General features: G+C 52.6%; 8 protein-coding genes; 4 read left to right on the forward strand and 4 right to left on the reverse strand.

Moving 5' to 3' along the window:
* Positions 1–55: 55 nt before the first annotated feature.
* Positions 56–7,411, reverse strand: RCC_10005 (related to cell wall alpha-1,3-glucan synthase ags1; the record flags this gene model as incomplete). XM_023775241.1 has 3 exons in its annotated part: positions 56–232; positions 290–2,567; positions 2,625–7,411. The coding sequence occupies 3 exons, from the start codon at positions 7,409–7,411 to the stop codon at positions 56–58; spliced, it is 7,242 nt and encodes a 2,413-aa protein (XP_023631009.1).
* Positions 7,412–9,387: 1,976 nt separating this feature from the next.
* On the forward strand, positions 9,388–11,491 carry RCC_10007 (related to Acid alpha-amylase; the record flags this gene model as incomplete). XM_023775242.1 has 7 exons in its annotated part: positions 9,388–9,447; positions 9,498–9,536; positions 9,639–10,205; positions 10,287–10,515; positions 10,570–10,753; positions 10,879–11,008; positions 11,174–11,491. The coding sequence occupies 7 exons, from the start codon at positions 9,388–9,390 to the stop codon at positions 11,489–11,491; spliced, it is 1,527 nt and encodes a 508-aa protein (XP_023631010.1).
* A 1,379-nt stretch (positions 11,492–12,870) lies between these two features.
* RCC_10008 (uncharacterized protein) lies at positions 12,871–14,635 on the reverse strand (the record flags this gene model as incomplete). XM_023775243.1 has 2 exons in its annotated part: positions 12,871–14,328; positions 14,504–14,635. 2 exons carry the CDS (start codon positions 14,633–14,635, stop codon positions 12,871–12,873), a joined length of 1,590 nt encoding a protein of 529 aa, XP_023631011.1.
* Positions 14,636–15,083: 448 nt separating this feature from the next.
* On the forward strand, positions 15,084–16,341 carry RCC_10009 (related to human BTHS gene involved in Barth syndrome; the record flags this gene model as incomplete). XM_023775244.1 has 3 exons in its annotated part: positions 15,084–15,282; positions 15,336–15,354; positions 15,408–16,341. 3 exons carry the CDS (start codon positions 15,084–15,086, stop codon positions 16,339–16,341), a joined length of 1,152 nt encoding a protein of 383 aa, XP_023631012.1.
* A 479-nt stretch (positions 16,342–16,820) lies between these two features.
* Positions 16,821–17,648, forward strand: RCC_10010 (uncharacterized protein; the record flags this gene model as incomplete). Its single annotated transcript, XM_023775245.1, has 1 exon — positions 16,821–17,648. The coding sequence occupies one exon, from the start codon at positions 16,821–16,823 to the stop codon at positions 17,646–17,648; it is 828 nt and encodes a 275-aa protein (XP_023631013.1).
* Positions 17,649–18,227: 579 nt separating this feature from the next.
* Positions 18,228–19,451, reverse strand: RCC_10011 (related to cop9 (constitutive photomorphogenic), subunit 6; the record flags this gene model as incomplete). Its single annotated transcript, XM_023775246.1, has 1 exon — positions 18,228–19,451. One exon carries the CDS (start codon positions 19,449–19,451, stop codon positions 18,228–18,230), a length of 1,224 nt encoding a protein of 407 aa, XP_023631014.1.
* Positions 19,452–20,122: 671 nt separating this feature from the next.
* Positions 20,123–23,621, reverse strand: RCC_10012 (uncharacterized protein; the record flags this gene model as incomplete). XM_023775247.1 has 3 exons in its annotated part: positions 20,123–20,921; positions 21,095–22,712; positions 22,763–23,621. The coding sequence occupies 3 exons, from the start codon at positions 23,619–23,621 to the stop codon at positions 20,123–20,125; spliced, it is 3,276 nt and encodes a 1,091-aa protein (XP_023631015.1).
* A 1,851-nt stretch (positions 23,622–25,472) lies between these two features.
* Positions 25,473–26,853, forward strand: RCC_10013 (uncharacterized protein; the record flags this gene model as incomplete). XM_023775248.1 has 3 exons in its annotated part: positions 25,473–25,896; positions 25,963–26,411; positions 26,473–26,853. 3 exons carry the CDS (start codon positions 25,473–25,475, stop codon positions 26,851–26,853), a joined length of 1,254 nt encoding a protein of 417 aa, XP_023631016.1.
* Between the last annotated feature and the right edge of the window lie 488 nt (positions 26,854–27,341).

A 27,341-nucleotide genomic window follows, 5' to 3' on the forward strand; every position in this document is an offset into this window, starting at 1 on the left:
GTCTGTACAGATTTGGCAGCGCACGCTGAACACCAAACATCATATCCATCCACTCTCAAGGCTTGGTCAACTGTTCCTTGCGGAAGAAGGTGAAGTAGCCGACGCAAATTCCGAGCTGCAGCAGTAGGCAGACCCAGAACCAGGGTTCTGAAAGTCCGTCGGTCCAACCGGCTGCGAAGCTTGGGAAGGTTGGGCCTGGGCCTGTCGAGTTCAAGCCGTCTGCGCGTGCAATCTGAGAGAGGCAATATTAGTCGTGCTCTCTCATCATGTGTGAGAAGTGTCAACTTACAATTGTGGCAACCGCACCGATGCACTGTCCTGCCATTAATGCGAACGAGCAGTGGAATCGAGCCATGGTCTGAAGGATGATCATTCCAAAGCCAATGCCCTGGATGGAGTCCAACACTCCAAGCCAAAGCCACAGTCCACGACCGAGCATCGCAGACGCGACAGGGCTACCAGCCCATGGCAAGTATTGACCAATGTTCGAAGTGGCCCAGAGAATCTGGCACCATCTGGGCGCGCCCAATCCAATCGCGAAGATCGGAATGATCCAGCTGTGCGTGATGGAAAGGTGGCCAAAGAAGAATAGCACGCCAGCCCACACGATGACGAAGAAGAGGATCAGCATGAGGAAGATTGCCCAGCCAGGGGCATGATCCGAACTCCACAGGTAAGACCAATTTCTTCCATAAGGTGCCGACAGGAATAGGTTTTGGACGAAAGTGGCCACCAGGAACCAGACAATGATCTTTCGTCGGAAGACGGAGGTGTAGAAATCTGGCACGGCACCTGGCTTTTGGCGGTAGAAATCTGGAAGTCCGAAGAACMGAATCAGTCCAATCGCCCACAGGAATATCGAGATTGGAATTCCGATTGCAGTCATGGTCGTGCCCAGGCCTGTGGACATTCCTTGTTGATTCGCTTTGGTGAGCTTGTTACCCCATGCCCACATTCCAACGACGTAGAGCTGCTGGGTCCCTTGAATCGCACAAGCTCTGAATGCCCAGTCCTTTACAGGTGCGGCGCCGAGTGATCCGAAGTTCTGAGCGAAGAAGAGAGATCCTGAGGAGGATGCAACGGCGTAGCAGCCGGTTGCAACGTATTGAACCCACTTGGCCGAGAAGGCAGAACCGTAAGGCGCGAATGCTAGGAGCCAGAATGCGAGACCATAGAATGCCCATGGTAGACTCATGCACCAGCGGGAAGCGAAACGTCTGAATAAGAACCACCAGATCAAGGTCGTTGCAAAGTAGATGCAAGCAATCGTGTAGAGCTGGCCAGCTGTCTGTCCAACTTGGCCAGTGATGAGGGTGATCTGGTAGGAGTTTGCAGCCAGGATCTGACCAAGAGCAAGCAGTAGTGAGTACAGCGGCCAGTCGCCGACCTTGAACAACATCAGTCGTCGAATGCCGGTCGGAGGCTTGTAATTATCGGGGAGCAGGAATTGAGCGAGAGACTCGTCGGTGTTGTGGCCCTCGTATATGGATCCCGCAGGCGTCACAGCTCTGGAAGCGCTCGGTGTGTTGGCACGACTCATCTTGGCCTCGTGGAGCCGACTGAACCACTGCTTCTCCGATTTCTCAAGATATTCTTCGATACAGAACTGAGTTTCCGAATTCTTGCCGTCAAGCGCATCCAACTTCTTGTCAAAGGTCTTGTAGTACAAGCCTGTCGGATCTGTGAAGAAAGGGGTGAGGTCCTGCGGCTGGTTCTTCTTCTCGTCCATGACTGTTTCCGTAGCCAATGGTGTCTGTGGGATGCTCGGAGCGTCGTCGCGCACGGGTGTGTGTGGACGACTGAGGAATGGATAGCTCTGGCCGCCGTTAGGCGTGTTTGAGCCGCTGGGAGTGGATGCTGCGAATTTGGGAAAGTATGGGTTGTGCGCTTTGTTGGGCGGGCTTGGGTCATTTTGGCGTGTTCCGTCGCGAAGTCCATAGTTCATATCAGAGGCCAAAGCGCCAATCTGAGACCGTCTCTTGGACTCTTCTGCGACTTCACGACTGATATACTCTTCGTCCGTTGCACGATTAGTTCGATTCTGGTCTTGCTCCTCAATGGAATTTCGCCGGGATACAGCAGTGGTCTGCGAGGGACTGCGGCGTTGAGATCGTGTGCTTTCGGTTGGGGAATGGCCAGGTCCATGGTGCATTCCCAGCGATAGCGTACCCGGTGGCAGTGCGCTGGAGGAAGGAGTTGTAGTACCCGACCGATTTGGAGAGGAAGGGCGAGTGTTTGGACGGCTACCAGTGGGAGTAGCCCAGCCACTTCGAGGCGTCATCCAACCCGGTGTGTTCCATCCGCTGGATGTTCCGCTGCGATCTTCCAGTCCCATGCGCTTGGCAGTGATGAACTCCATACGTTTCTTGTGAATTCGGATGGAAGTGCCTTGCAGGATTTCCAGGTCCTCTTTCCATTGAGCGACAGGGAATCGTTGCTTAGCGGATCGTGCTCTCATGACCGACCTAGTCTCATAATCGGACTTCAAAGCCGCGGAGATGGCCATCTTGAACTGATGCATCTGATGTTTCGTTCCAGATGACTCGATAGTGTACCACCATCCTGGCCTATTGAGTTGTTGGTTAGTAATTCCACGACGAGCAATGGATAGAGACCACACTTACATTTGTCCAAGACCTCCAACGCGTGCACCGACACCGAGCGCACCTTTACGACCGAACTCCACGGCAACCAAGCCAAAAGGCTCATCTCGGCTGGGAATGAGGGCAAACTCTGCTCCGCTAAAGATGAACGGTGGAAGCGCAGTGAACTCGGGCTTTGAGTAGACTCGGCCTGGGTACTTCTCCATCATTCTCGCGAGTTTCAACGCAGCAAATTTGCCGTAAAGATCGATGGTGGGGCCAATGGCCAACAGTTGAACTTGTGGGTATTGCTCGAGAACAGCCGGAAACACGTCAGCGATGAGATCAATACCCTTCTGCATTGACCAACGGCCAACGAAGACGAACAGATCGGCGTCGGCGCGCTGTTCCAGACCAGCCCACTCCTGCGCTTGTCGCTTCAAGCCAGCACGTGAGCTTTCGAAGACCTGGTCGACTTGGACTTCATCAGGGTTGGAGAGCTTCTTGTCCCACTCGGCAAGATCTGAGGGATCTGGGTTGGGCAGCGCTCCAATCTTCTTCAGACCCCAGAAGATGGGGTATCGAGCCCATGAGCGTTTGCCGTACTTCTTGCTGACACCAACTGCCCCAAAGCCCTTTTGATGTACACGGAGAATGCTCGCACCGGCATGGAGTAAGTTGAAGACTTCACCGAACTGGACGTATCGCTGTACAACCGTCTTGGGGAGGTTGAATACGGAACAGATCTCGTCAACCTCACGAGGGTTCCTCATCGGCCAAAGTCCTTGGAACTCGGCGTTGTGGAGCGAGAGACAGCAGGGGATCGTATCCGGTAGCAAGTAGAGTGGTGCGACTGTGCCGTGGTAGTCGTTGATGTGATACAGGTCAATTGGGAATCGTCGCATAGCCTCAGCGATACACTGATTCCACGCTGAGTAATAGATGGCACTGTCCAAGTCATCCATACGAGCCGGGTAAGGCTCCTTTGCGGTCTGTCTGCGGAATACCGGGGCATCAAGGAGCATATAGGTGATGTTGTTAAGCTTGTGGTACTGGACTTGCACTTCGTAGGTGCGGCCAAGGATGGTGACATCAATGGGTAGACCAGGAGTGTCGACGGGGTAGTCGATACCACCGGCGCAAGGAACGACCCAAACGAGATCTTGATGTTCCAGATTCTTGCCCATGAGCTGAGCCATGACGCCGAGACCACCAATCTTGATCTTGATGTTCCAATCAGAGATATCGTACTCCATGGTGCCAATCAGAACAGTGCGACGCTCGGTCGAGAGTCCGGTACCTGCAAAAGCCTCGCGGACCATTGACACACCGGCTGCATCCAGGTTGGGGGATCCACGTGCTGTTGAAGAGGACGTTTCACTGGGCTTCTCCTCCTTTTCACGATTGAAGATCTTGCCGAGTGCGGCCATGGGGAGCATGGACTTCTTCTCAGAAAGGCCGATCTGATTGAACTTGACTCCGWAAAAGAAGTGCATGTAGGCCCATACACCAGCCACTGCTGTGAGGATGGGAATGATTCCAAGCAGCAGCCATAGCACGAGCTGGGTGTATCTGTTTCCCACCGGCACGAGTGAGTATCTGAAGTCACCGTCGTTGAAGAGAATTCGGTAGGCCAAGTAAGGAGAGTGCGGTCCTTGGTTGGTGATGTTGGTCACGAGTTGCTGGAGCGATACTGGTGAGATTCGGTCCAAGACAGTATCGTTGTCAACATCACCCATTGCGTAGCTGATGTCTGGCTTGCCGTTCGCGGCCATACCCCACACGTTGAGCTGGAACTGCGAAGGCCATTCGGTCAAGAAGTCAAAGTACCAGGTTCCATTGTCAAGTTGGGCCATCTGGTTTGGAAGACCCGAGTCATATCCGTATTGGTTGAATGATCCATGTACGAAGAGATGGGGGAATCGCCGGGGAACATTGTTGGTACCGACAAGATCGCCTTCGACGACATGCTGGCTGCTTCCAGCCATCTTGGACCAGTACTGGACTTGTACATGGTCTCCGGACCATTTCTGCAGCTTACTCCCACTCCATGTTTGCGAAGGCAACGAGACATTTCCTGGAACGTAATCGTACCATTCTGACCATACGCCACCGAAAGACATGGTAAAGCGCCACTTATCAGCACCAGCGGCAATGTGATTGACCATCAAGCCGGAGCTCGTAATTTCTGCATCCCGCTTTTCGAGTGCGGCACCAGACCCGTCGTCCTTGTACAGGAGAGACGTGCTGATATTGGCAGTCTTGGGGAAAATGATGGGATTATCGGCTTGCCCGATCCTGAACATGAAGTGATCGTTGGACGATGTCGACTTGTTCGAGGACTGGCTCTTGACATCGTTGACGCTGAGCACATGGACACCGTCGTAGACATTCTTCAGGGGTACCCGAGCTCGCCAGATTGACGGGCTTGGGCCGTAGTAGTACGCTTCGAACTGAGGATCGATCGTGAGACAGTCGATGGCAGACGTGTCGATCTCGGCTTGCTCCTTGCCGGAAGTTGTCGACTCGATGGTGATTGAGTCCTTGAATGAGTCGCAATCCATCATGTCCGAAAAGCGGAACTCGACATCCAGAACAGAGGCTTCGGATGCCGGGGTATCCGACAGGATCCTTACATCGTGGCCCGGCGAGAAGCCCGTCAGGACTGGAGCTGGAGTGGTCCAGTTCTCACGGGGAACGAATGCCTTCCAGCCGTACTTGGTCATGTTCATCTTCGAAACGCACCCATTCTGAAGTTCGGAGCCCTCAATTCCCAAAGTCACGTTAGACTTCTCCAGATCCCACTCATCAAATGGATAGAACAGGTTCTTGACCGTCGTCCCTTCGTCAAAGGGCGATATGATGGCGTCGTCGCCTTGGCAGTCGGACTCGTATGTTCGGGAACCGTTGTAGTTGGAGTACAGGAGCCATATGCCTTGATTTCCAAACGTACCTTCTCCTTCAAAGTCTTGTACACCCTCCATTCGTCCTCGTAGAACACTCCAGAGACCGGTCTCCGTCGGAACACCAAACGATCCAGGCAGAGTGTAGTTAAAAGTCTGATTGGACAGTTGTTGGACGTTCCAGCCCTCGTGGAGGACAGGATATTCGTCGCGGAGTTGGAACATGCGCTTCAGCACGTTGTAGACTGGGTGGGAAGAGTCTCGGTGATCTAGGCTGACTTGGTCGTCCTGGCAGCCGACAAGCGAGCTGTTGACAGGCCAGTTATGCAAGTTGATGTTGCCAACCTTGTAACAACCGTGCATCTGCCAAGCCTGAGCTGAGGACATTGGTTGACGACCAAAGATGTAGTTGCTGGCGGTATTGTCAAGAACATAGAAAGCTTGCTCCTCTCCCCAGGTGATGATGGGGATTCCTGGCATCAGGAGAGATATAACGAAATCGCCCAGTAGCTGCCGCTCCGTGCCATTCTCCAGGCCAGGCCAACGCAAAACATCGTGGTTGGACACGCCGTACATGTGTCGAGGGTCAAACACGCCAGTGTAAGCATTGTTCAAGTCGTTGGTTTCCATGAAAGATCGCCATTGATTGGCGAAGTTCACGGGGGCATCATTGGCAGCCAGGAGATTGCCATCTAGTCCCAAGAAGCGCATGAGAGCACGGTACGTCGAATAATGGAAGGCACCAGCGTCCAATCCTTGATAACCCTCGTCGCGAATGTACTCAGTGTCATTGGACGTGACAGCCTTGGTAATGTTTTTCACGGCCATGTCAGGCTCCTTGCCACGTCCGAGATAGATGGCTCCGTTGGCGTTTCCGTTCACAATTTCGCCCGGGATGAAGAAGTTGTTCTTTCCAACTTCAGCTGCGCACTCCCTTTGGTAGTGAGACCAGTTTCCTTGCGAATCGACGGTTACTTGCATGGCCTTGTCGATTCTGAAACCGTCAATATCGAGCCCTTGGATCATCATGCAGGAAAAGTGGTTGATCTTGTCCAGTACTGAAGGTCTCCAATCTCGAAGTCGGTCCTGGACACCGTTGAATTTGGACAGCTGCTTTTGCCACTCGGGATAGACTCCAAAGGCGCCCACGTCACCGAATTGATTGAACTCGCTGTCCATGCAACCCACCATGGCATTGGTGTTGTTATCTATGATTCGACCGCCACCTTGGTCCCAGAAGCGAGGGTATTCGTAGCTACATTCCTCCTCAAATTCGTTGGAGACGTAGAAATCACGATAGGTTGTCTTGGAGATGTAATTCATGTCGTGTTCCGTGAAGGAGAAATCCGCGCTCGAATTGTACGAACCCTCGAAACCGAATAAATTGGCCATGGTGGCCATTGTGTTGTCCAATAGGACATACATGCCCTTGTCGTGAATGGCTTTAATTGCGGCGCGCCAATCTTCGATGTTGCCAAGATGATGATCGAGAATTGTGTGATCGATTGGGCTGTAGCCATCGGCTTCCCAAGGTTTGTTGATCATTGGACTGCCCACGAGGTAGATGCCGCGAATTCCCAGGCCATGAAGGTAGTCCAATGAGTCTTGCACGCCTTTGATATCGCCACCGTGACGGAGCTGGGTTTGCTTCGGGTCTTGCTCCCAGTTGGTGCCGTTGGCGTTATCATTCGTCGGATCGCCATTGACGAACCGGTCGAGGAAGAAGCTGTAGAATGGGAATCGCCAATTATCAGGACTTGAGTGATGGGTAAAATCGGCTGGCCAATCGGGGACACGGTATTCGAGGGGAGTTGCAGCGTCCGGGTTCGCGTTCAAATTCCACTCAAGCTCAGCTTCGTCGTAGTAGGATGCAGAAATGAAGTTTGGCAGTGCCGCGAGGCCGAGCAAAATTGCTTTGAACATCATAGTGGATTGATGACTGCGCCGCCAATGGCAGCTGCGAAATAAAAATGAGTCCTATGCAGATAGCATCGATGTCTGCCGAAATGAGTGAGGCAGGTGAGTCGAATTGCGATCGTACAGGATGACAATGTGAGCGGACAGGCCCAGTGGCTGGGGGAGGATGCTACCTATCTGTAGGCAGGCGGGCAATGGCGTGGAGTCGCTGAAGCTCGCGATGACACAGGGATCCAATGCACTGGGGCACAACAGATGCGAGTGAGAGAGCCGCCGTGCCGATGAGCAGTGGCGAAAAGCGAGGGGATCAAGGTAGTCAGTCAAACGAAGGTGGTGATGAAGAGGGACCGAGCGAAAACGTGAATGAATGAAGGATACCGCCCCACTCCAGGGCACTCGCATTCGCAATAGTTAGCGTCCGCAGCACGACGCGAGCCAGTTCCCACTCCGCTGGGATTCTGTACGATGCTCGCCGGGCTAGGCAAAGGTGGGACGGCGAGGTGTTGCAGCCACAGCGCATTGTTGCTTCTGCTTTGAGCCATCCGGCGGGACGCGCTACGCAGAGCACTKTTGCGTTGAGATGAGCCGGGTGATCATTTTGCGGACCTGCCCAAAGCACGGAGAGCCATGCCCATCTATCTCATCCACTATCCACCGTCACCACGTTGACGGTCTCCGATGCGCAGCATGTCGACACCMCGGTCGGCCCTAGCCCTATGCTCTCCAGCGCGCCCTTTTCCGGCCTAAGGTACCGGAGGCTAATCGGCGGCCTTGTCGCCCTTCCCTGCGCTGCGATTTTTGTCGGTTTAGCCGTATCGCCGCCAAGCTGGTCGGGGGCAGGGACGACGGCGAGAGGCATGCTACGACCCGCAGGCGCAACGCGAGCCTCACATCTTTCCATGCACCCACTCATCGTGACAGGCCCCTTGCGCCGAGTCCCAATATAAACGCGAGATCATTTGATCTCCATCCAGCAAAAAATTCTTGATGTTTCGCATAAACGGAGTAGCGCATGCAGTGCGACTGAAGGATTCGAAAATGCGGGCCGCAACGCCACACCGAAGAAGCTCAAGGGCCGTGCCTGGACTTCCTTCGACCCACGATAACACACTCCACATTGGACGATGTGGGTTCCCGCATCCATCTATTCTAACTGTGCATTCCGCCCAATCGTGCTGACCATCCCTACAGCACCGCGCATCTCCACGCTCATGGACGTTCCGGCTTTTCGTCGTGCGCCGGGCAGGTCGTCCGAAGGTGGGCAGTCGAAAGCTGCCTGCGCTCTCGGATGAGGTCTTCGGACGTTCCAGTCGAGCTCCGTCGGTCAATGCCAGTGTTTCGCCTTTGTGGACACCGTAGCTGAGAATGGACATTCGGCAAGCTGCCAGGTGACGATAGCCCAGCCTCTGATGGATCTGGATCCCGGCAAAAGGTTACTCACTGATCGCCCAACTCGAATGAGAAATTGTACGTTGAACAGGCGTGATGACAGCGGATGTCATGTTCCGATTAGACGAAGTGCCGCCCTGGTAAGGTGTGTCGTTGACTCGTTGAAGGATAGCTGGGGTCGCCAAAGCCGCCATCGGGGCTTCTCCTTGCATGTCAAACTCGCCGAGACCATCCTGCAGGCTGCAGCTCACCTTGAATGCTATGGGTGGGGCGAAGAATTCAACTTCACTTGGCCTGACGCCATGACGAGTATCGGACTGCGTGGCGGCCGCCACGTTCACACGCGTCTGCAGGCCATCGTCCATTGGCATGTGTTGATACCCTCCCCGACTGCTGGCTGCACTGCAGTCTTGCGTCGGTCCATGCAATGTCTTCGTTATCACAGATGAAGGTACTTGCTGTGAGCATATTTCTATCCCTTTTTAGCACTACTTTGGCAGCAGATTTAGAGGAATGGCGGAGCCGCACAATATATCAAGTCCTCACGGACAGATTTGCCCGATCAGATGACTCGAAATCACGTTGCAACGAACTCAATGGCCATTATTGTCACGGATCATGGCGCGGGATTGAGCAGAACTTGGACTATATCCAGGGTATGTATACGACAAGAGTGATGAGATGGATATATCGATACTAAACTCAGAAAGGCATGAACTTTGATGCAATTTGGATATCTCCAATCGTAAGTCAAAATTAAGTACGGGAGGAATAGAGCAAATCTCGAAATCTCCATGCAACTTTCCGCTCTTCGAAACGCTTGCTTACCCTCCATTCATCGATACAGGTGGCACAATTGCCTCAATCAACCGGCGATGGACAAGCATACACTGGATACTGGGCGCAGGATCTGTATGCCCTGAACGATAACTACGGCACCGCAGATGAGCTCAAATCTCTCGTTGAAGCGGTACACGCTCGGGGTATGTACATCATGCTAGATGTGGTTGTCAATCATATGGGCTACGCTGGTGCTGGAGATGATGTTCAATACGACAAGTTCAACCCTTTCGATGATAAGTCTTACTTCCACGATTACTGCGCTGTTGATGCGTCGTCCAATAATCAAACCAACGTCGAAGTTTGTTGGCTTGGTAGCCAAATCGTTGCCCTTGCCGATTTGCGTACCGAGGACGAGGAAGTGCGCACCATGATGGGAGACTGGATTTCAGGAATGGTTTCAAACCACTCCTTCGATGGCCTCCGAATTGATACTGCGTTGAACGTTGAKCCAGACTTCTTCTCGGGCTTCGTTGATGCGGCTGGTGTGTTTGCCATGGGCGAAGCCATGGCTGGAGATGTGAGCTATGTTTGCGAATGGGAAGATGATATTGGAAGCCTGTTGAACTATCCTGTGAGTATGCCGCAACACCAGTGACTTGCGTGAGCTATTCACTGTTTCACTAAACCAGCCAACTTACCTACTCTGATCTAGATTTACTTCCCCCTAATCCGGGCATTCTCGTCTACGTACGGCAGTATCGACGACCTGACCAGCACGATATATGATCAATACGAGAACTGTGGCGATCCGACCACCTTCGGCACGTTCAGCGAGAATCATGATGTCGAACGTTTCCCAACTGTTACCAACGACACTGCTCTTGCGCAGAACGTCTTGGCCTTCACGGTACTTTTCGATGGAATTCCAATCGTATATCAGGGTAAGTGCTGATGTCTTCATACGTGAACTGCACCTTACTTACCCTTATCCTTAGGCCAGGAACAACACATTGCTGGAGGTGTCCACCCCTACATGAACCGAGCCCCTCTTTGGGAAACCGGCTTTGACACATCCTCTATGCTCTACCAGCACATTGCAACGCTGGTACGAGCGCGACAGCACTTCATAAAGATGAGCGACAAGTACACTACACAGACCACCGACATTATCTATCAAGAGTGAGTCTGCTAGGCGGCTTGGCAGCGGTAGACATGGAAAGACGCCGTCTTTTGATCTCATGTTCGCGGCCGGCGCTGATCTGAATCATGCCCATGTACAATGAATGCTGACTTTTTCCTTACAGTTACCACAACTTCGCAATGCGGAAGGGAGTCGACGAAAATCAAGTCATAACGGTCCTGACCAACAACGGAGCTGGAAACGAAGACTTTAAGCTTCGTATCAAGGGACATGGATATAAATCAGGAACCGAGGTAAGCGATGTGCGAGCGAAGTTGACAGTCCCCCCACGAGCATGCTGTGTCGCGCAGCGCCTTGTACGGGAGTCTCCACGGCGTGCTATGCTGTGCCTCCTGTGTGCTGCATCATGCGTTGTACTTGATCTGCGGATACCTGACTGACGTTTCTCCGTGCGACAGATCACCGAAATATTGACTTGCACCAACACTACAGTGGACCACAAAGGACGACTGAATGTTCCAATGGGCGCCGGTCTTCCAAAGGTCCTATATCCCGCAGAGCTCTTAGCTGGCTCCGGATTATGCGGGACAGAGGATTCTACTCGCACCGGCGAACCCACGGCGAGCCCTACGTCAACTGGCACTTCGACCCCGAGCGATGACGAACCGTCTCCGGGGTCAGCCAGTGCACGCTATGGGGACACGAATGTGCCACTTGCGCTCACATTGCTACTCATGGCGATGTTCTCGCTGGGAGGGCTCTCCACATTGTGGTGACAATGATGACACCGTGCAGACCGCAGGCAAGACTCGTTTTGTCAAGCGAGAGTGGGCCCATAATGATTGATGATGGCATTTGTTGGCGAAATAGAAACTTTAGACATAGAGGAACATATGGATACAACGGAATGTGGTCCATGGACTGGACGATGCTCAATCTCGAACTTCGCGTCGTTCACGGAGAGACGAATATCCGATAGAGAACCAAAGAGAGATCTCACCAGCCACAAATCTCCGTACCGCAAGTAGTCCCGTTCCATGCGCTAGTATCTGCTCCAAACCTTGCTCTCAACCGCAAGCATCATCCCTGTTGTGGAGCAAAACTAGTTCTGAATCCCGGCCAAGGGCCAAGGGCCAACAAGGTCGGTCCCTTGTGGACGTGCAACAGGGATTCCGCGTTTTGGAGTGGATTTGGAAATGATGAGATAGCACCCATCCAAACGAAGATTGGGCGGCAAGCCACTCTAGGCTCGCTCTCAACTTGACACACACCTACCAATGGCTCGTGTCTGGAACATACGACCTGTCCGAAGTTCCCGGCCTGCATTAATTCACAATGACAAGACTCGCTGGCCAACCGAGACAGGTCGTACAGCCAGTTCGTTCGGCTCTAACTACATCGATAAAGGCATCACAGCCGAGCTAACTACGTGTCAATTGTTGAGAGGCACCATGCTCAACAGTCGTGTTAACATTATTCAATCCTGTCTGACTCCTGAGAAGAATCTGTCTGTCCGAACACGACTCACTTCTTGACTGGCCAGGCAAGATTGTGATGAACGGAACGATGCTGTGCGACGACATATCGAATGGGGGTCACTGCATCGTCACAGATGTGTCCACTTCGTGGCTGAAATGCTGTGTGATGCTTGAGGAAAAAGCACAACGTTCAAATCGATATGTATGCGAACTGCGATCAGCCGCGTCGAATCCGCTCTTGTACTTGCGGCTACATTTCGCACTTTGTCACGCAAGGAATGAGGCTGCGAGGTTGTAAAATTTGAACCTCGCTCTCGCCGTGCTGTACGATTTTCTGCCACGCACGGGCGAGTGTAGATAGGCCAGTCAATTTGGTTGGATTATGATAGGTGAGCACAAGCCATCTCACGATTGTCGCCGTCGTACTGATTGAGAGACGTCTCTCGTATCTGTCAAAAAGAATTTAGGCAGCCCGCTCATTCATTTGCCCTTCTACAGTGCGCCAATGATTTCATTGTATGAATGCGACTCTGCGCAAAGTATTGGCGCCGGAGAAGGAGAGTGCAGGCAAATTCATTATAAACTACGTAAGGTCGTTCACTCGTAAAGGCTAAAGAAACGCTAAGCTCAAATTCACCCCCAAAGCATGAGTGAACCAATTCCAGGTTGTAATTGCGTCAAGTCGTCTTCAATCCGCTGTCCTTCAATATCCTCACCGCATCTTCAACGCTGTAGCCAATAAAGACAGGCCCGTTGAAGACCATTTGCGATCCATGTTCTTTTCGAAAGATTGTGGCCTTTCCTTCAGGATGGGCCTCCTGATTGGACTTTGAATCTGCAGCCGCGCGCTCTGGCGGGCTAGGCAAAGCTGCATCTATGTGAGATGCATCGGTTGTGGTCCCAGCTAGAGGTTTGGTCGCTCCGGGCCCTCCATGGCCGAAAGGACATTTGCCAGCTGGCCGCTCCTTCATTTGTTCAGGGATGTCTGAGTCCTTTGGGAGGGTTTCGATGGGGCCAGGAGAGCTAACTTGCACTGGCTTGCTGCTAGCATTACTCTGTACCTCCAGATATTGAAGTGGCACTTGTATTCCCCAAGGTCGACTGGGCGATTCACCGACCCGGATGTCACGCAGATCGCGTTCAAAATGTGACCGCCTCTCCTCTCCATTTTCGTCGTCAGCCTCATCGCCAGCAGGCGCTTGTGCGCTGACGCTACTCGCCCACTTCCGCACTTTCTCGACGCTCAAGTGACTTGCGTCGTCCTCTTCATCCTCTTCGGGCTCCTCTGGCAGATAGTCTTTGTGCTTTTGACCCAGTCCTTGAATCATGGCAACTATGCTATCATATTTGGCATCCAATTCTTTGACCTGGTCGCCGCCTTGATAGCGCATAACGCAGTCTTCGTGGCTCCTTGGCAGCTCGTGCTTGTGTTTTTCGAAATATGTCGCCACCTCTTCCGGCGAGTGCTGGTCGAGGAATCGAATCGGACATACCCCAGCATCGGCGTTCTCAACGGGTGGAATTTTCACACTGGCCGCCTTCGAGATTGCTTTTACAGACCTGGGTGGCACTTCATCGTGATCGGAAAGCCCGCAGATCTCCGCTTTGATGGGATCGATCATGCTCTCCCTCCTACTTCGACGTCGGCTCAGACTGTCCATTCCATTTACGCGACTGGGAACACTGGGAGGCGTGCTGGCACCGATGCTACCGGCATGATTGTATCTGCTGAGTACGCTGGCTGCATGTGACCCCAGCTTCTTTCGTGACATGCTTGCAAAGGGGCAGCCAAGTTGACTCGGCCTGCCTTCGACTGTGAAATCTTGCTCCAGTGGAGATTCTGAAATGGACGGCATCATGGAGCTCGATCCTTCCTTGCCTGGGCGGTCCGCTGCTGGTCCCGACCATATCCTCACTCCATGTTGAGACACATCAAGTGTTTGCTTGAGTGCGATTGCCGCGGCCTTTGCAGCACTTATTTTGCTTGCTGCCTCGGTCGATTCACGCTGTTCGAGTATCACGGACGTGGTGGAGGGCACTATCGATTCGTCCTTTTGGTGACCCAGCGCGGACGAGAGGCTCAGCGGTGGCGTGGATGTTTGCTCGGTACCGTATAGCTTCGAAAGCTCGTTGTACTATGGATATGGTCAGCGGCGGCTTCTCGCGATGTGTATACAATTAGAATGCGTGTATGAGCAGGCAGGATCAGAGTCAATTTGAAAATCTGTCACCGTCGCGAACGACTACAGATCTAGAGCTAATGATGTTTCATCACATGTTGGGCAGGGTAATAGGCGGAAGGCTTCGTACCTGCTCTCTCGCCGTCACGAGCTTTCTCGCCAACGCTTCGTGCTGTCCATGCAGCTTCTGGTATTCATCCTGCAGCGTCTCAAATCCAAGCGCCAACTGCCTGACCAGTCTGTCGACTTCGGCGCTGTTCATGTCCGCGCCGGTGCTCATACTATGGTGATGATTGTGGGACTTTGTCGCAAAGCACCGCACCCGTTACTGGTCGTCCAAGTGCTTACATGAGCCTCCAAAGGTCGCGCGCAAACACCTCGAGGTGCTGCCGGGATCGGAGCTTTCCCTTCGCCTCGTGGCTGGACGTCGTGATGCTTTTCGTCTTGCGCCTGCCACGTATAATCTATGTTCGCGCTTAGGTGTGAATGAAGGTGTCGAGAATTGGCCTGTTGGATTGCGTTGGTTATGTTCAGGCAGCCTTCTTTGTCAAGGCATGGATGGAAGAGAAAGCACGCCGCGTGATCGTATAGCAGCTCTCACAAATCGGGTTAGTCCAGTCCGGAACAAAGTTCCTCTCATTCTTCACTTCGCAACGCCCCGACGCGTCGTATAGTCGCTGTTGCGATTCCGAAAGGCGCCTCTGCTCGCGATGGCGGCGGACGAACGACCTTATGAGCAGTCGCTACCATGGCGAGCAGCTTCCTCCACCACACTGGGCATGGTAGGCTTCTTGTCTCGCTCATTTCTTTACGCATTCAACAGAACGGAAGTTCGAGGTTTGGATCGTTTCCTTGAGATTCTCGACGAAAGACGAGWCGAGAAAGCCAGAACACGAGGTCTCATTACTGGTTGGTTGTGACGGGCAGTGGTGAGCGGATAATAAGCTGACCTTTATACACAGTGTCCAACCATGTGAGCATGTATGCATGCCTTCGCCACCAACTGATCCTGAGCTTTACTCATCGTTTCACAGAGTAGATGACCCCTTAGTCTGGGGCGCGTTACCACATCGCTACTTCTGGAACACGAACAATATGCGATTCTCGTTAGGCAGCGCCGACATCTGCTTCCAAAATGCACTGGCATCCGCCTTCTTTACATTCGGAAATACCCTGCCAACTCATCGATCCGCTCATTCTCAATTCGGAGGCCTGTTCCAACCCACAATGACACAGTGCGTACGGCTACTKAGCGATCCACACGCAAGTCCAGGCGAGCCGCTACCTGCTGAAGCGGCCCGTCCAGTACTCAGTCTTCCACCTTCAGATCCATTCTCATCAGCTCAGCTCACATACTCCACCACTGGATCTGACAGCTATCCCGCTCCATCTGCTTACCCTAGCAGAAGACATAGTTGGGTCCACATATTTCCGGAAGGCATGATTCATCAGCATCCGGACCGTGTCATGCGATACTTCAAATGGGGCGTTGCTCGGCTCATACTCGAGGCTGAACCATGTCCGGATGTAGTGCCCATGTGGATCGACGGTCCTCAGCATGTCATGGACAATGAACGTACATTTCCGAGAATATTCCCCCGTGCCGGAAAGGACATCAGCATCAATTTCGGCGACCTTGTTGATTCTGAGAGGGTATTTGGACCATTCAGAGAGAGGTGGAGAGATATGAAGGAAAGAGCAAAACGCAAGCGTGTTTCGAACGGGATGGAACCAGCAGGGGAGGAACTGGGAATTCTTACTGATCACGATCTGAAGTTCAGCGAAGAGGCCCAGCAGCTTAGGATCGAAGTCACCATGGCAGTGCGGAATGAGGTCCTCAAAGTTCGACGCTCTTGTGGCCTTGCTGATGAAGACCCGAAGAGGGCGCTCGCCGACACGTGGCGAGAAGAGGGCAGCTCGCTGCAAGAGGGGCTGCGACAGGACGGCAGCTCAATAAAATTGGGATGAGTCTTGAAAAGTTTGTAGGTTAAGGTGATGCAGATGGGTCATGGAGCAAGATCAATTGGATTGACGCTGATAGATTCTGAAAAAGTTGTACAGTAGAACGAACAATCAGGCAGGTACGCCATTGAGTGACTCAGGAAGCAGCGTTGTTGACTGCTTGGCTTGTCGCGGATTGTAAGTGTTCACATCGATAATTCCAATGCCTCGAAGAAAAGCACCGGCCGACGATCCGACAAGAGGGTGCCATCATTAAACCTGCCAGGCTGTCACACATCAGCTGCACCCAACATCACACGCGACTATCACATTCGTTAACCCCGTGAGCTCAAAAAGTGCCATTCGAGAAATCAAGATACTCACGATTAGGCCCCGTGACAGATTAACACTGGACTCCAGGACGACAGCATCGAGACGTAAGGCATTACGCTTCACCAGAAGTCAAGAATCGACACACTTCAAGCGTCAGTCTCAGACCTGCAAGAATGTGCAAGACTCAAAGCATTGCTCACATCTGTGGGCACACAGTCACCTTTCGTCTCAGCATCTGCGCTGCGAGCTTCCAATTCCAAACGCCAAAGTCGGAAGTGAAAGCCAAGTGCTGTGCGTCGCCAGACATCACCTTGCACTTTCTCCATCCATGCGGGCCGTGTGAGCGGATCAGAGCACAAGAGCGAGTCACGGCGGAGCTCGCTCTCATCGAAGCGAAATTCCCGAGCTCAAGTTGGGCGGTCCCGTCTGAGCTTGAGGCTGCGCGAGCTCAAGCAGACCATGAGCTATGGGCTGATTTCAGGAAATTTCCAGACAGCAAGTTCAAGTCTAAGAGACTTTCAAAGCCTGAGCGGGGTTGGAAAACGGCCACAGATCCCAAAGGAAGCTTATTGCGTACGGAGGTGAAACCTGGTGATGTTCTGGATGAGTGGGGAGGAGCAATATCATTGTCGGATGAGATTGCCAGCATCGAAGCAGAGAGAGCTGCGGATGGAATGCCTCCACTTGCCCCTCTGACTTCTGTTTTCGAAGACGATAACGATTGGGGAAACATTGCAGAGCTGGGAGTGTGCGAGCCCGCCATCCCGACGAGTCGGGAGTATGTCTCGACACGTCCAGCTGCCATGGGGAAAAGTGAAGGTCAAGACAACAAGACAAAAAGCGACCTATATGCTACTTTCCAACCTCCTCATCTAAGGCATCGTCGGCGCCTGCAGGAGAGAGCACAGCAAGTTCTRCACGACACGTCGTCGATCAACGGCAAGAAGGTAGCCTCCGAGGCTACAAACATGATCCGCCGCTTGGCAACGCCGTTCATGTGATCAGGCATGGTGAACGTCGCATGGGGTTGCGGCAGCTCGGATAAGTGGAAAAAACTATGGTACGTGCGATTTCGGGTGCAAATGGTTGAAATTTTTTGGAGCTCAAAGGACCGTTAAAAGCAGAGGAGGTGTTGAAGGAAGTGAGAGTTATTCATGGGTATCTTTCTATTCTTCATTCATTCATGCAGCCAGTATATCATGCTCAGACCAGGGCATCACCCCGTCCACCAATGAGCAATACCGTGCCGATTCGGCCTTCGTGACCAGTGACAGGTGCAAACGGCCTTGTCACGTCCGTCAACTCTACCGTACCTCTCTGCCGCTTCAAGCCCCCGATTCCCAGACATATCACTAACGCGGTGGCCACCGAGAGCTGCCGCTGGGACCTGGTCGTCCGGTGGAAGAGCTCCAAGGCGGGTGTCCCTGACCGCCACTGTTTCCGCCGCCATAGCCGCCATAGTGGTGGCTCTGGTTGAAGCTGTTGTGGTTCTGATTACCTCCCCCGTCCTGAGCCGGATCTATCGTTATGGGATTTGCCGATGAGCCGTACGAGGATCGGCCAACATTCGAATTGTTCTGCTAGTACATTCCGCTGTCAGCCGTGGTACCCTCGTCTCCCATTGCACGACCGAAACCACCGCGTGGTCCGTAATTCGAACGTTCTTTGCTGGTCTTCTCCCTCTGCAAAACATGAAACTTGGAGCCCAAATTCTGTGCTTCTGCGACGGATCGTGTAAGGGTGGACAGCAAGGAAGTGAGGTTGACATCTTCCTTCTGCTTCTGCTTGGCGTCCTCCAAAGAGGAGGTAGCGGTGGTATTGTCGGCTCGAGAAGCTGGCTGCGCAGAGGTTGTTGGCGGAGTCAGCAAAGGCAAGCGGGAAAGCATCGAGCTCACGCTGCGGAGAAGCGGAAAGTTGACATGTTCGGGCGCGGCATCGGGTGAAGCTCCGTTGAGGTAGCATGGGGGTAGGCTTATGAGATATGATCGTATCAGGTCGAGGCGCTCGTTCAGCATCTTGATGGCGTTGGCTTTGGCAGTGAGCGAGGAGACAAGCTCTTCCTCCTCTGACGAAAGGACATGTCCTGATGATGTCGGCGCCGCCTCGCCCTCTTCATCTTTTGCCTTGCCTTTACCCTTGCCCTTCTTCTCCTTCGAACTCGAGGCAGCTCCAGATGTGACCTCTGCCTTGCGCACTGCGGTAGCATTGCCACCTCCCTTGGCCACGAAATCCACCCCAATCATCTCTGCATCTCCCGTCTCCACCTCGAATTGTAGTTCCCGGAACCGCACATGYATCACATCGGCCTCCATCTCTTCAACAGACTCGTACAGGGTAATGGGCAGCTTGCCGCCCTGCAGGTTGTCCACGAGCTCGGGGTGGAACATCAGCAGCATGATGCTGTCCGACGATGTGAGCGTCTGCACCTGCTGCAGGACGGGCAAATGTGCTGGCTGCGGACCGTCGACGGGACCAAGTGTGAACAGCGCGACCATATCAAGCGCAGGTGCTTTGTGCACTTCCTTGTACATGTCGAGCTGCGCGGTGAACCAGTCGGCGTCGAGCGTGATGTCACTGCCGCTGTCCGCCAGTTTGCACTCGAAAGCGTGCTCCAGTGTGAAGTTGCGTCCATTTTGCTGGCCGATGATGGCGCCTACCATGGGGCCCTTCTGCTGCCGCAGCGTGTGTCGAGTGATGTAGTCGGAGATGGTGAGCAGTACGAGAGGGTGCAATTGCACGTTGAGCGACGTGTCGGGCTTGCCAGCGATTACCAGCGGATTGCTGGCGGTGCCCTTGTTCGCCATGGTGATGTCGGATGGGTGGTGAAAGGTGGAGAGATGATGGTGTTTGTTTGAGGATTGGAGACATTCACCTCGCCCCCACTAGCTTCAGCTCGCCGCGATCGGCACGCGTCAAGCTCCCGCGCTTCACATCCATGATGTCGAAGAAACGTCAAGAATTTACTCCATTTTACTCTACCTGCCGACATGCTCGTTCAGTGCATGTTGAGATGCTGCTCGCCCCGTAATGATCCACATTATCATTAGCCAGAATATCTGTTCTAAATTGTCGATTTCTTAGATGGAGACATCAATCCAGGTGCAAGGGGATTGCAACCGACCAAAAAAAAGGCCTTCACAACACCTACAACTCTCCGGTCTTGAAATTCTCAAGCCGTTCAATCAATCTCCGTCGTACCACACATACGCTCAAGAAGTTTGCACAAATTTAGACATGAATTCACTACCCCAACCCTAACCCTCGTGTTTTCTCCTGAGGCTTGGGAAGGAGGCAGAATTGCGAAGTATCTGGGTGAACGCTCAACAAACTGGTCTACCCTCACATGCTGGATCCTACGTATCTCATGGCAAGCCTTTGCATTGTGCGCAGACATGTTGGTGATCGATCGTTGCAGCTGGCAGCCATTTCTATTTCACAACAATACGCCCAGAAGACGAATAAGCATTTCAGTCACTCACATAATCCTGTAATCGGTCCACGAGTCCTTCTCTAATCTAGTCCACTTTCCCGACATGATACTCGGTACCACAGCCTCGCCAACAAGAGTATGAAACGAACCCAAGCCTACATTCCTCCGCAAGATAAACGGCCGACTCGATCCGAGAGGAATCACGATTTCGTCGCCTTCCTCGAGACATGCAGGTCCCAGGCCAAGGAACCCAGCTTGGGTTTTGAAAAAGTCTCGCTCACGACATTTAGCGTTGTAGTCGTGCAGTTCGAGATCTCTGGCTTGGAGATCATATTGCGATTTCAGTCGTTTGACCTCGGCGATGCTCGAGCAATCGAGCACATCTCGGCGCATCGGAGCGTCGAGATTGCTAGTGTGAAGATAGAACCGGTTACGGGTGCCACGCGCATACGCGAAGAGATTGCCAAGATCACGAGCGACCAGGAAGTCTTGTTCGATTTTGGTATTTCCACTCTCCAATGCTTCTCTGAGCCGCTCTGGAACGAAGCGCTCGTTTGCTTCCGCCCGAGATATCTTGAGAGCCCAGCGCTCTCTGACAAAGTTGGAATCCTCCGAGAGATCGCAACCTCGATGCTTTGCTTCGTGTCGCAGATAGGCAAGGTCCTCTTCTTCCTGTCTTTCGTAGGAGGTCACCAGATCCTTCTCGGGAGGTCGGGCTCTCCGTTCGAGTTCTTCAACGTAACTTCGCCGACCTTCAAGGAGATAGTCAAGCATGAGCCTACCAATGCCGGGGTTTACATCAAGCTCATGCTTGTTCTGTCCTCTATGCTCAGCGAAATCGTATCTGTGGGTAGGTGGCGAGCCGTCAGCAGCCATAAGAGCAATAGTGATAGRTAGAGGGGATCTGGTGTGCCAACACGGTTTCATAATCCCGACAGCGGAGAGATTAATAGACATCGGTAACGCAATAGTCGTTCGCACAGGCACTGGGTTGCTGTCGGCCTGGAATTCACTTACTCAAGCTTATTCAATATCTGATCGATGATGTGACCTCTCTCCTTGAGACTGTTGTAGATAAGACTACCACAAGGGGAGCGCTGATGAGGTGGAATGTCTGCTGTTCTCGTCCGCCGCACGATGGTATCAAAATACACAGCGCGTATCTTCAATGTTCTTGGCATGTCATATTGCGCGTCTAGGGAGAACAGCGGTGTCGGACAGGGCAATAGCTCCACAATAGGTGGTTGCGGCGGTCTATCCCTGACTAGACCTGCATTGTTCTTGTGGTCGTCAAGCATCACGCTCGCTCCAAGTAGACAGGTCAAGTCTGGTATCCATGTTGGCACAATGCCATGAAGTTGCTCTCTGCCCCAGATCGATCGCGTTGTGCGTTCATCGAGGAGTACATCCAGGGTGGCAGATTCTTGGATAAGATACATGCATGCGTCTTCGATCACTCGGATGACACTTCGACGATAGTCGGGAGCGAGCACCTTACCGGCGTGCTGCGCCATGCCGAGCAACGCGAACACTCTGTCTCTCGGGTCTGAACAGTGGAATGGCCCAGTCATAATTATGAGCTCGCTCAAGGAACTAGGCACATCCTTCTGAAGCTTCAAGAACGGGCCAATAGGATTGCTGAAGCGAGGAAATGTATCGAATAGTGCACAGAAGTGGATCCATTTGACGGCGTGCGGCCCAATGTAGACTGATGGCGACCGTGTGGAGAAGTGAAATTCCTGAACAGTCCACAGTCTTCGCCACCATACATCGGCTCTACCATTGCCGGCGTTTCGCTCCTGWAGTTGCTCGAGATCTCGGCGAAGGTCCTCGACGGCGTTCTCATGCTCAGTTTCGGCCAGACCAGGATGCACGCAAAGTGTGAGATCGGTATCATCGTCATCTGCAAATGCCCGGGAGCAATTACGCCGCGCCGGTCCCTGCAAGTCGCCGATCCAGATGATGGTTCTAAACGCAGTGGTGTAGATCTGACGCATCAATGCTATTTGGTGATTTCTCTCAACTACATTGTGCTGGTCAATGCAAAGAGCATCGATCCACACCAATCGTTCTTTGTTGGCCATTCGCAGCCTTTGCAGAGCCCTCCACAAGTGCTCTGAGATCAAAAAACCCTTGAGATTGCCACTCGTGATCTCGCGTGAAGGCGATTCTGTTCCCCAGCAATATGAGATGGCGTCGTATTTGGGAGGCGTCCGGATTTGACAGTGTTCCAAATCGCAAGATAGGGGAGAGCCGTCGCGCCCTTGCCCGATCCGCAAGACGCGGAACTCATCATGGGCGTTGGACAGATGGCGGTGAAAGGTCGCTCGCGCAATAGGCGAGATGAACGACGTAGTGACGACATTCTGCATGGTATTTGGCCCACCCACGCGCATATAATCGTGCGCCATAGGGCCTGGCAGGCGTGTAAGGGTAGCTTCATCAACATATTTGCTCTTCGGGGAGCGTTGTATATCCGGAGGGGTAGGCGCACTGGTCGTTGCAATGCTTGGCGATGTTGCGAGAGACCATAGCGAGGGCGCATATACGGGGGGAGATGCTGATGGCGACGTTGCCTGAGATTCTCTGTATGATATCTCTAAAGATGCATGGTCGTCGTAGAACCGATCCCGAGCTGCGATCTGTTAGCTGATTCCTCAGCCGGGCCGTCAGGCGCATTGTCACCTTGTTTGTCTTTGAACTCCAGCAAGAAGTGATGCATTTTCTGAGCTACTTCGGGAGATGCCAACTGATCAGGAGCTAGCATGAAAGCATCGTTGGAGGGACTTGACTTGAACGAAATATCGGTTCGTGAAAGTCTGAAAGTCGACCTCCGCGCAGCATTAGCGGAAGTATCTGCTGAGCTCTTCTTCTTTGCTACCTGTATAAAGTCGAGCTTAACAACTTTAGCATCTTGCTTCTCCCATCTCATCCACCTAGCCTGGACTTCGATGTGCTTCAATCGGTATCCAGCCTTCCCCGAAACTGTGATGGGAATGGTCAAGGTCTTCCCCAATGCATCCGCACGCGATCGCCACGACTTAACACAGAGGCTTTTGCTGGCCTGAGAATCAGATGCTTTGCACTTGATGGAGATCGTCTCGTAGTCGCACACAAATGGAACGCCTCTCAGCAAGCTTTGGACTGATTGATAGTCGCATTCTTCAGAGAAGACATAGATTGGGACAGTCTTCAAATGGGGATTGTGACCATCAATAGAGCAATGAGCGACACAACCTTGCATCTCATCGTGATCGAAAGCCATGGTCCACTGAGGGTGCTGTGCAGCATGCCGCCACGGATGATAGTTTTTGAGCGCGTCCTTGAACGTGTGTCGCAGCACGATTCTACCAACATCGTCGCGCCATGAGCACTCTTGTGAGGACATTAACAGCTGGCTGGCAAGGATCGGAGCGTGCCTGTCGATTTCGATGGTGACTTTCCCCAAAAAGGAGACGTACTGGCCTACATCATTGATTTGCTGCTGTGCAATGCATGTTGCACCATCTCCGCGAGAAGGTCCTCCGGGATTGTCATCATTCATGGCCCGAATACTGATGGACCTGTCGAGACCTAGTCATCCGGAGTCTCTGGTCGAGTCACCGGATGGTGTTTGAGATGTAGCGGAAATGCCTCTTTTGATCCACAATAACCTGTTTAAAGAGCAAAAAGGCGCAGACCGAAAGCTGGGGGGAAGATATCTCAGAAAACAACCGCGCTGCGTGGTTGTAAAGGACAGAGCGAGAGTCCAGCCGACCGAGATGGGCAGCGATTCGCCTGCATGATGGAGCTGGCTGATACGCGACCCTCCGCGCCGCGTCCTCGCAATCCTGAGAGGCCGCAGAGTGTAATAATAAGGTACTTGCGTGGCGGCTTGGAAGGGAAGGCAGCAACGCGGCTCGGATCTGGAGCTAGGAAAGTCTCGCCAAGCCATGACCCATGCATACCTTACCTATACCGCAGACACCACATCTACCTACTACCATCTTGACATCACACCACGTTCACGTCCTCATCGTAGCGCCGAACATTCGCACGCGATTCGGAGCGTAGCAGATGTCACGGAGATGTCTGTTCAAAGCGAAACCCGCAAGACAACCTGCAGACGATGCACTACTGCGAGCAAATTATAGTTACCACGTGCTCACCTTCGGCCAGCCATTGGCCTGAGGATTTCCCAGGAAAATCCTACGCGTATGCAAACTGCAGCGGCATCAACAAGGCGCTTGACCGGTCCGTCAGACGACAGAAGGTCAGTTGTCCAGAGCCAAGCGCTGGTGGCCAGCAGACCTCGGTATGGACCAGCGTCTATCGCCAGAATTTGGTCGTGGACTTTGGGAAGTCTGCTCCTGCACACCTCGCTTCGAAGGAGCGGGAGTCTACGTTCGTCTAGGTCGCGAGGCTGAAGACCAGAAGTAGTCTGCCTGATTATACTCACTTTGAAGCGCAGACCCGGCGGAGCAGCTCACGCAACACTTAGACACTAGCGCCCCGAGACGGCTCCTTCATACAAGAAGTCTACTTCTACTAACCGTGTGCCGCATTGAATGACCATGAGTGTCGGTTTTCAGCCTCAACCTTGAGTGGCCAATCAGTCTTTTACCTCGAACAAGCTGCGCAAATGGTTGCGGATAACAAGGATGGGTAACACGGGAAGCTCGTTCTTTTGGCCTGATAAGGATCCTGAGGCCCTTGGAGCAGGCTTTGGCACGGCATGTTTAGCATATCAATTTCTCCCTGCTCCAAGAGGCTAATATTGGAGAGTAGAGCTCTGTCAAAGCAAGGGAGAACTTCATCCGCACGGTTGATGAATCTGGATTCAACTGGCTTGTCTTCATAGTAGCTGCGTCGGGTTTCTTCACAGACTCCTATAATCTCTTCGCCTCGAACGTGATCCTTCCAGCTCTGGCATACGTGTATTGGGACGATACAAACCACGACAGAGTCATTCTCGCATTCAATCTCGCCACCCTCTCCGCGTCTGCAATCGGCCAATTTGCGTGAGTAAACCGAAACAGAAAGTCATTGAGCGTGTCGCAACGCCTTATCAACCTCTCGACACCTTGGACACATGCTGATTCCCATGCTCCACTTTGTAGGTTTGGAATCCTAGCAGATCGATATGGCCGTCGTTCCCTCTATGGCATAGAGCTAATTACTGTGATCATAAGCACCGTGGGGCTTCTACAGTGCTCGAACGGGATCTCTGACGGCAAATCACACACTTGGAATGTTGATGTATGGATCATATTCTGGCGAATTGTCATGGGCATTGGCATTGGTGCTGGTAAAAACTTCGGTCACCATGTCACGCTATGCAAGCTTACTTCTTGTAGAATACCCGCTGAGCGCTTGTATCGCTTCGGAGTGGTCGTCAACTCGATCGCGGGGAAGAATGCTGGCTGCAGTCTTCCTCCAACAACCTCTTGGACAACTCTGCGCGTATGGAGCTGGTCTCACAGCTTTGCGGGCTTTTGAAATCTCATCGCCCGTCACCAAAATCGAGATCGATAAGCTGTGGCGGTATGTTGTCGGTATAGGAGCCTTTCCGACACTGCTCGCTCTCGGCTTCCGGTTGTTCATGCCGGAGAGTGGCAGATACACCTATGAAGTACGTAGAAATGCTGCTCCGCGTGAAGATAGTACGGCCGTTCGACCTTCAAATGCATCGACTTCATCTGGCGAGGACCCTGGCTCTAGTGAAGAGGCACAGGCTCAGTTCGACTTCAACGGACTTTGGAGATTCTTATATCATGAAGGCCACTGGACCGGCCTGTTCGGTTGCTCGATGTGCTGGCTTCTCCTGGACTTTGCATTCTGTAAGTAGTCAGCTGTCATAAACAAGCTTGCAGCTTCTCTTGAGAAGTTTACTGATGAAATGGCAGACGGACTTGGCTTCAACAACCCATCCACCCTTGCCAAGCTCTGGACTACTCAGGACCTCACCTATTCAGCCGATCCACCTTACTGGCTCGAGACTTCTGGTATTGTCAATGATACCATTGCTGGCGTTGAAATCGTCAATGGTACCGCCAATGGTGCCATCGCAGAGGCGCTGATCGGGCGCGTCTTGGAGAGGAACATGCTTCGTGCAATATACACGGTCTCGATTGCGTCTATCCTGGGCTCTCTACTGGTGATCGTTCTCATCAATCGCTTCGACCGAAAGCACATGCTCACCATCACATTTGGCCTACTCGCCATCGTCTTGTTCGCGGCATGTGGCAGCTTCAAGGCCCTATTCCACCAAGAAAGCCTGCACATTGTGCTCATCATGTTCTGGGTGGTCATTTCGTTCCTGTTCAGCTTCGGTCCTAATACATTGACCTTTGTTGTGCGTATCTTACTCCAGATTCTCCTCAGCATACAACATGCTAGAACTGACAATGTTACAGATTCCAGCCGAAATATTCCCAACCAAGTATCGATGCACATTATACGGCGCTTCTGCAGCTTTCGGGAAAATCGGAGCGATTCTCGTACAGATTGTCATATCCCAGGTCCCTTCTATCGGACGGCCCAACTCGTCCGACATCCGCTGGTTACTATTATCCTTCGCGGTCTGTATGTTGCTAGGAGCATTCTGCTCTCACTACTTCGTCCCTCAAGTGCAACGACGAGCGATATACGCAGACATGACATTGGATCAGAACACCCATCACCACCGCTCTGCGCCGCACTATGTAAACATTCCTTTGCAGGAATTGCCCGTACGGCGCAGAGGCAAGACTTCGRACGTTGATGTTGTGGAACTAGGCTACAGAAATCCCAGCTAAAGTAGCGAGAGATCTTGAACGGCATCTTGTGACGCCAGGATCACTCTTTCTTAATCTTGGATTGCATTCACAGTCGCTCTCATCAATTCTTGCCCAAAGCGTCGTCCTGTGCCACTCTGTACACGAGTCGACATTGAAGCGAGGGATTCGGCTATGGCTTCTTGCGCTGTATGTTGAATGTGCAGGTGTCCAACATGTCCGTGAGCTGAACGTATCACGACCGCAAAAACTCCTCCTGAGCAAACGATGCCACAGGACAAGACGAGACTTTTGTCAAATCGATGCTAGTCGAAATCGTTGGGATGCGGAGATGAGGCATTCAAGACGGGAATGCAGATTTTCCATTCTACACCCTCTATCAAAGACATTACCCGAGCGAATGTGAAGATGCGACTCCACCAATAAGGTAGTCGTCATCTATCGAGTCTAATTTAACACAGGAGAGAAGAGAAGAGTATTTCGTTGAATCATTTCATCCGTGGATCGGT

The sequence above is a fragment of the Ramularia collo-cygni genome (genome assembly GCF_900074925.1).
Source record: "Ramularia collo-cygni strain URUG2 genome assembly, contig: RCC_scaffold20, whole genome shotgun sequence".
NCBI lineage: Eukaryota > Fungi > Ascomycota > Dothideomycetes > Mycosphaerellales > Mycosphaerellaceae > Ramularia > Ramularia collo-cygni.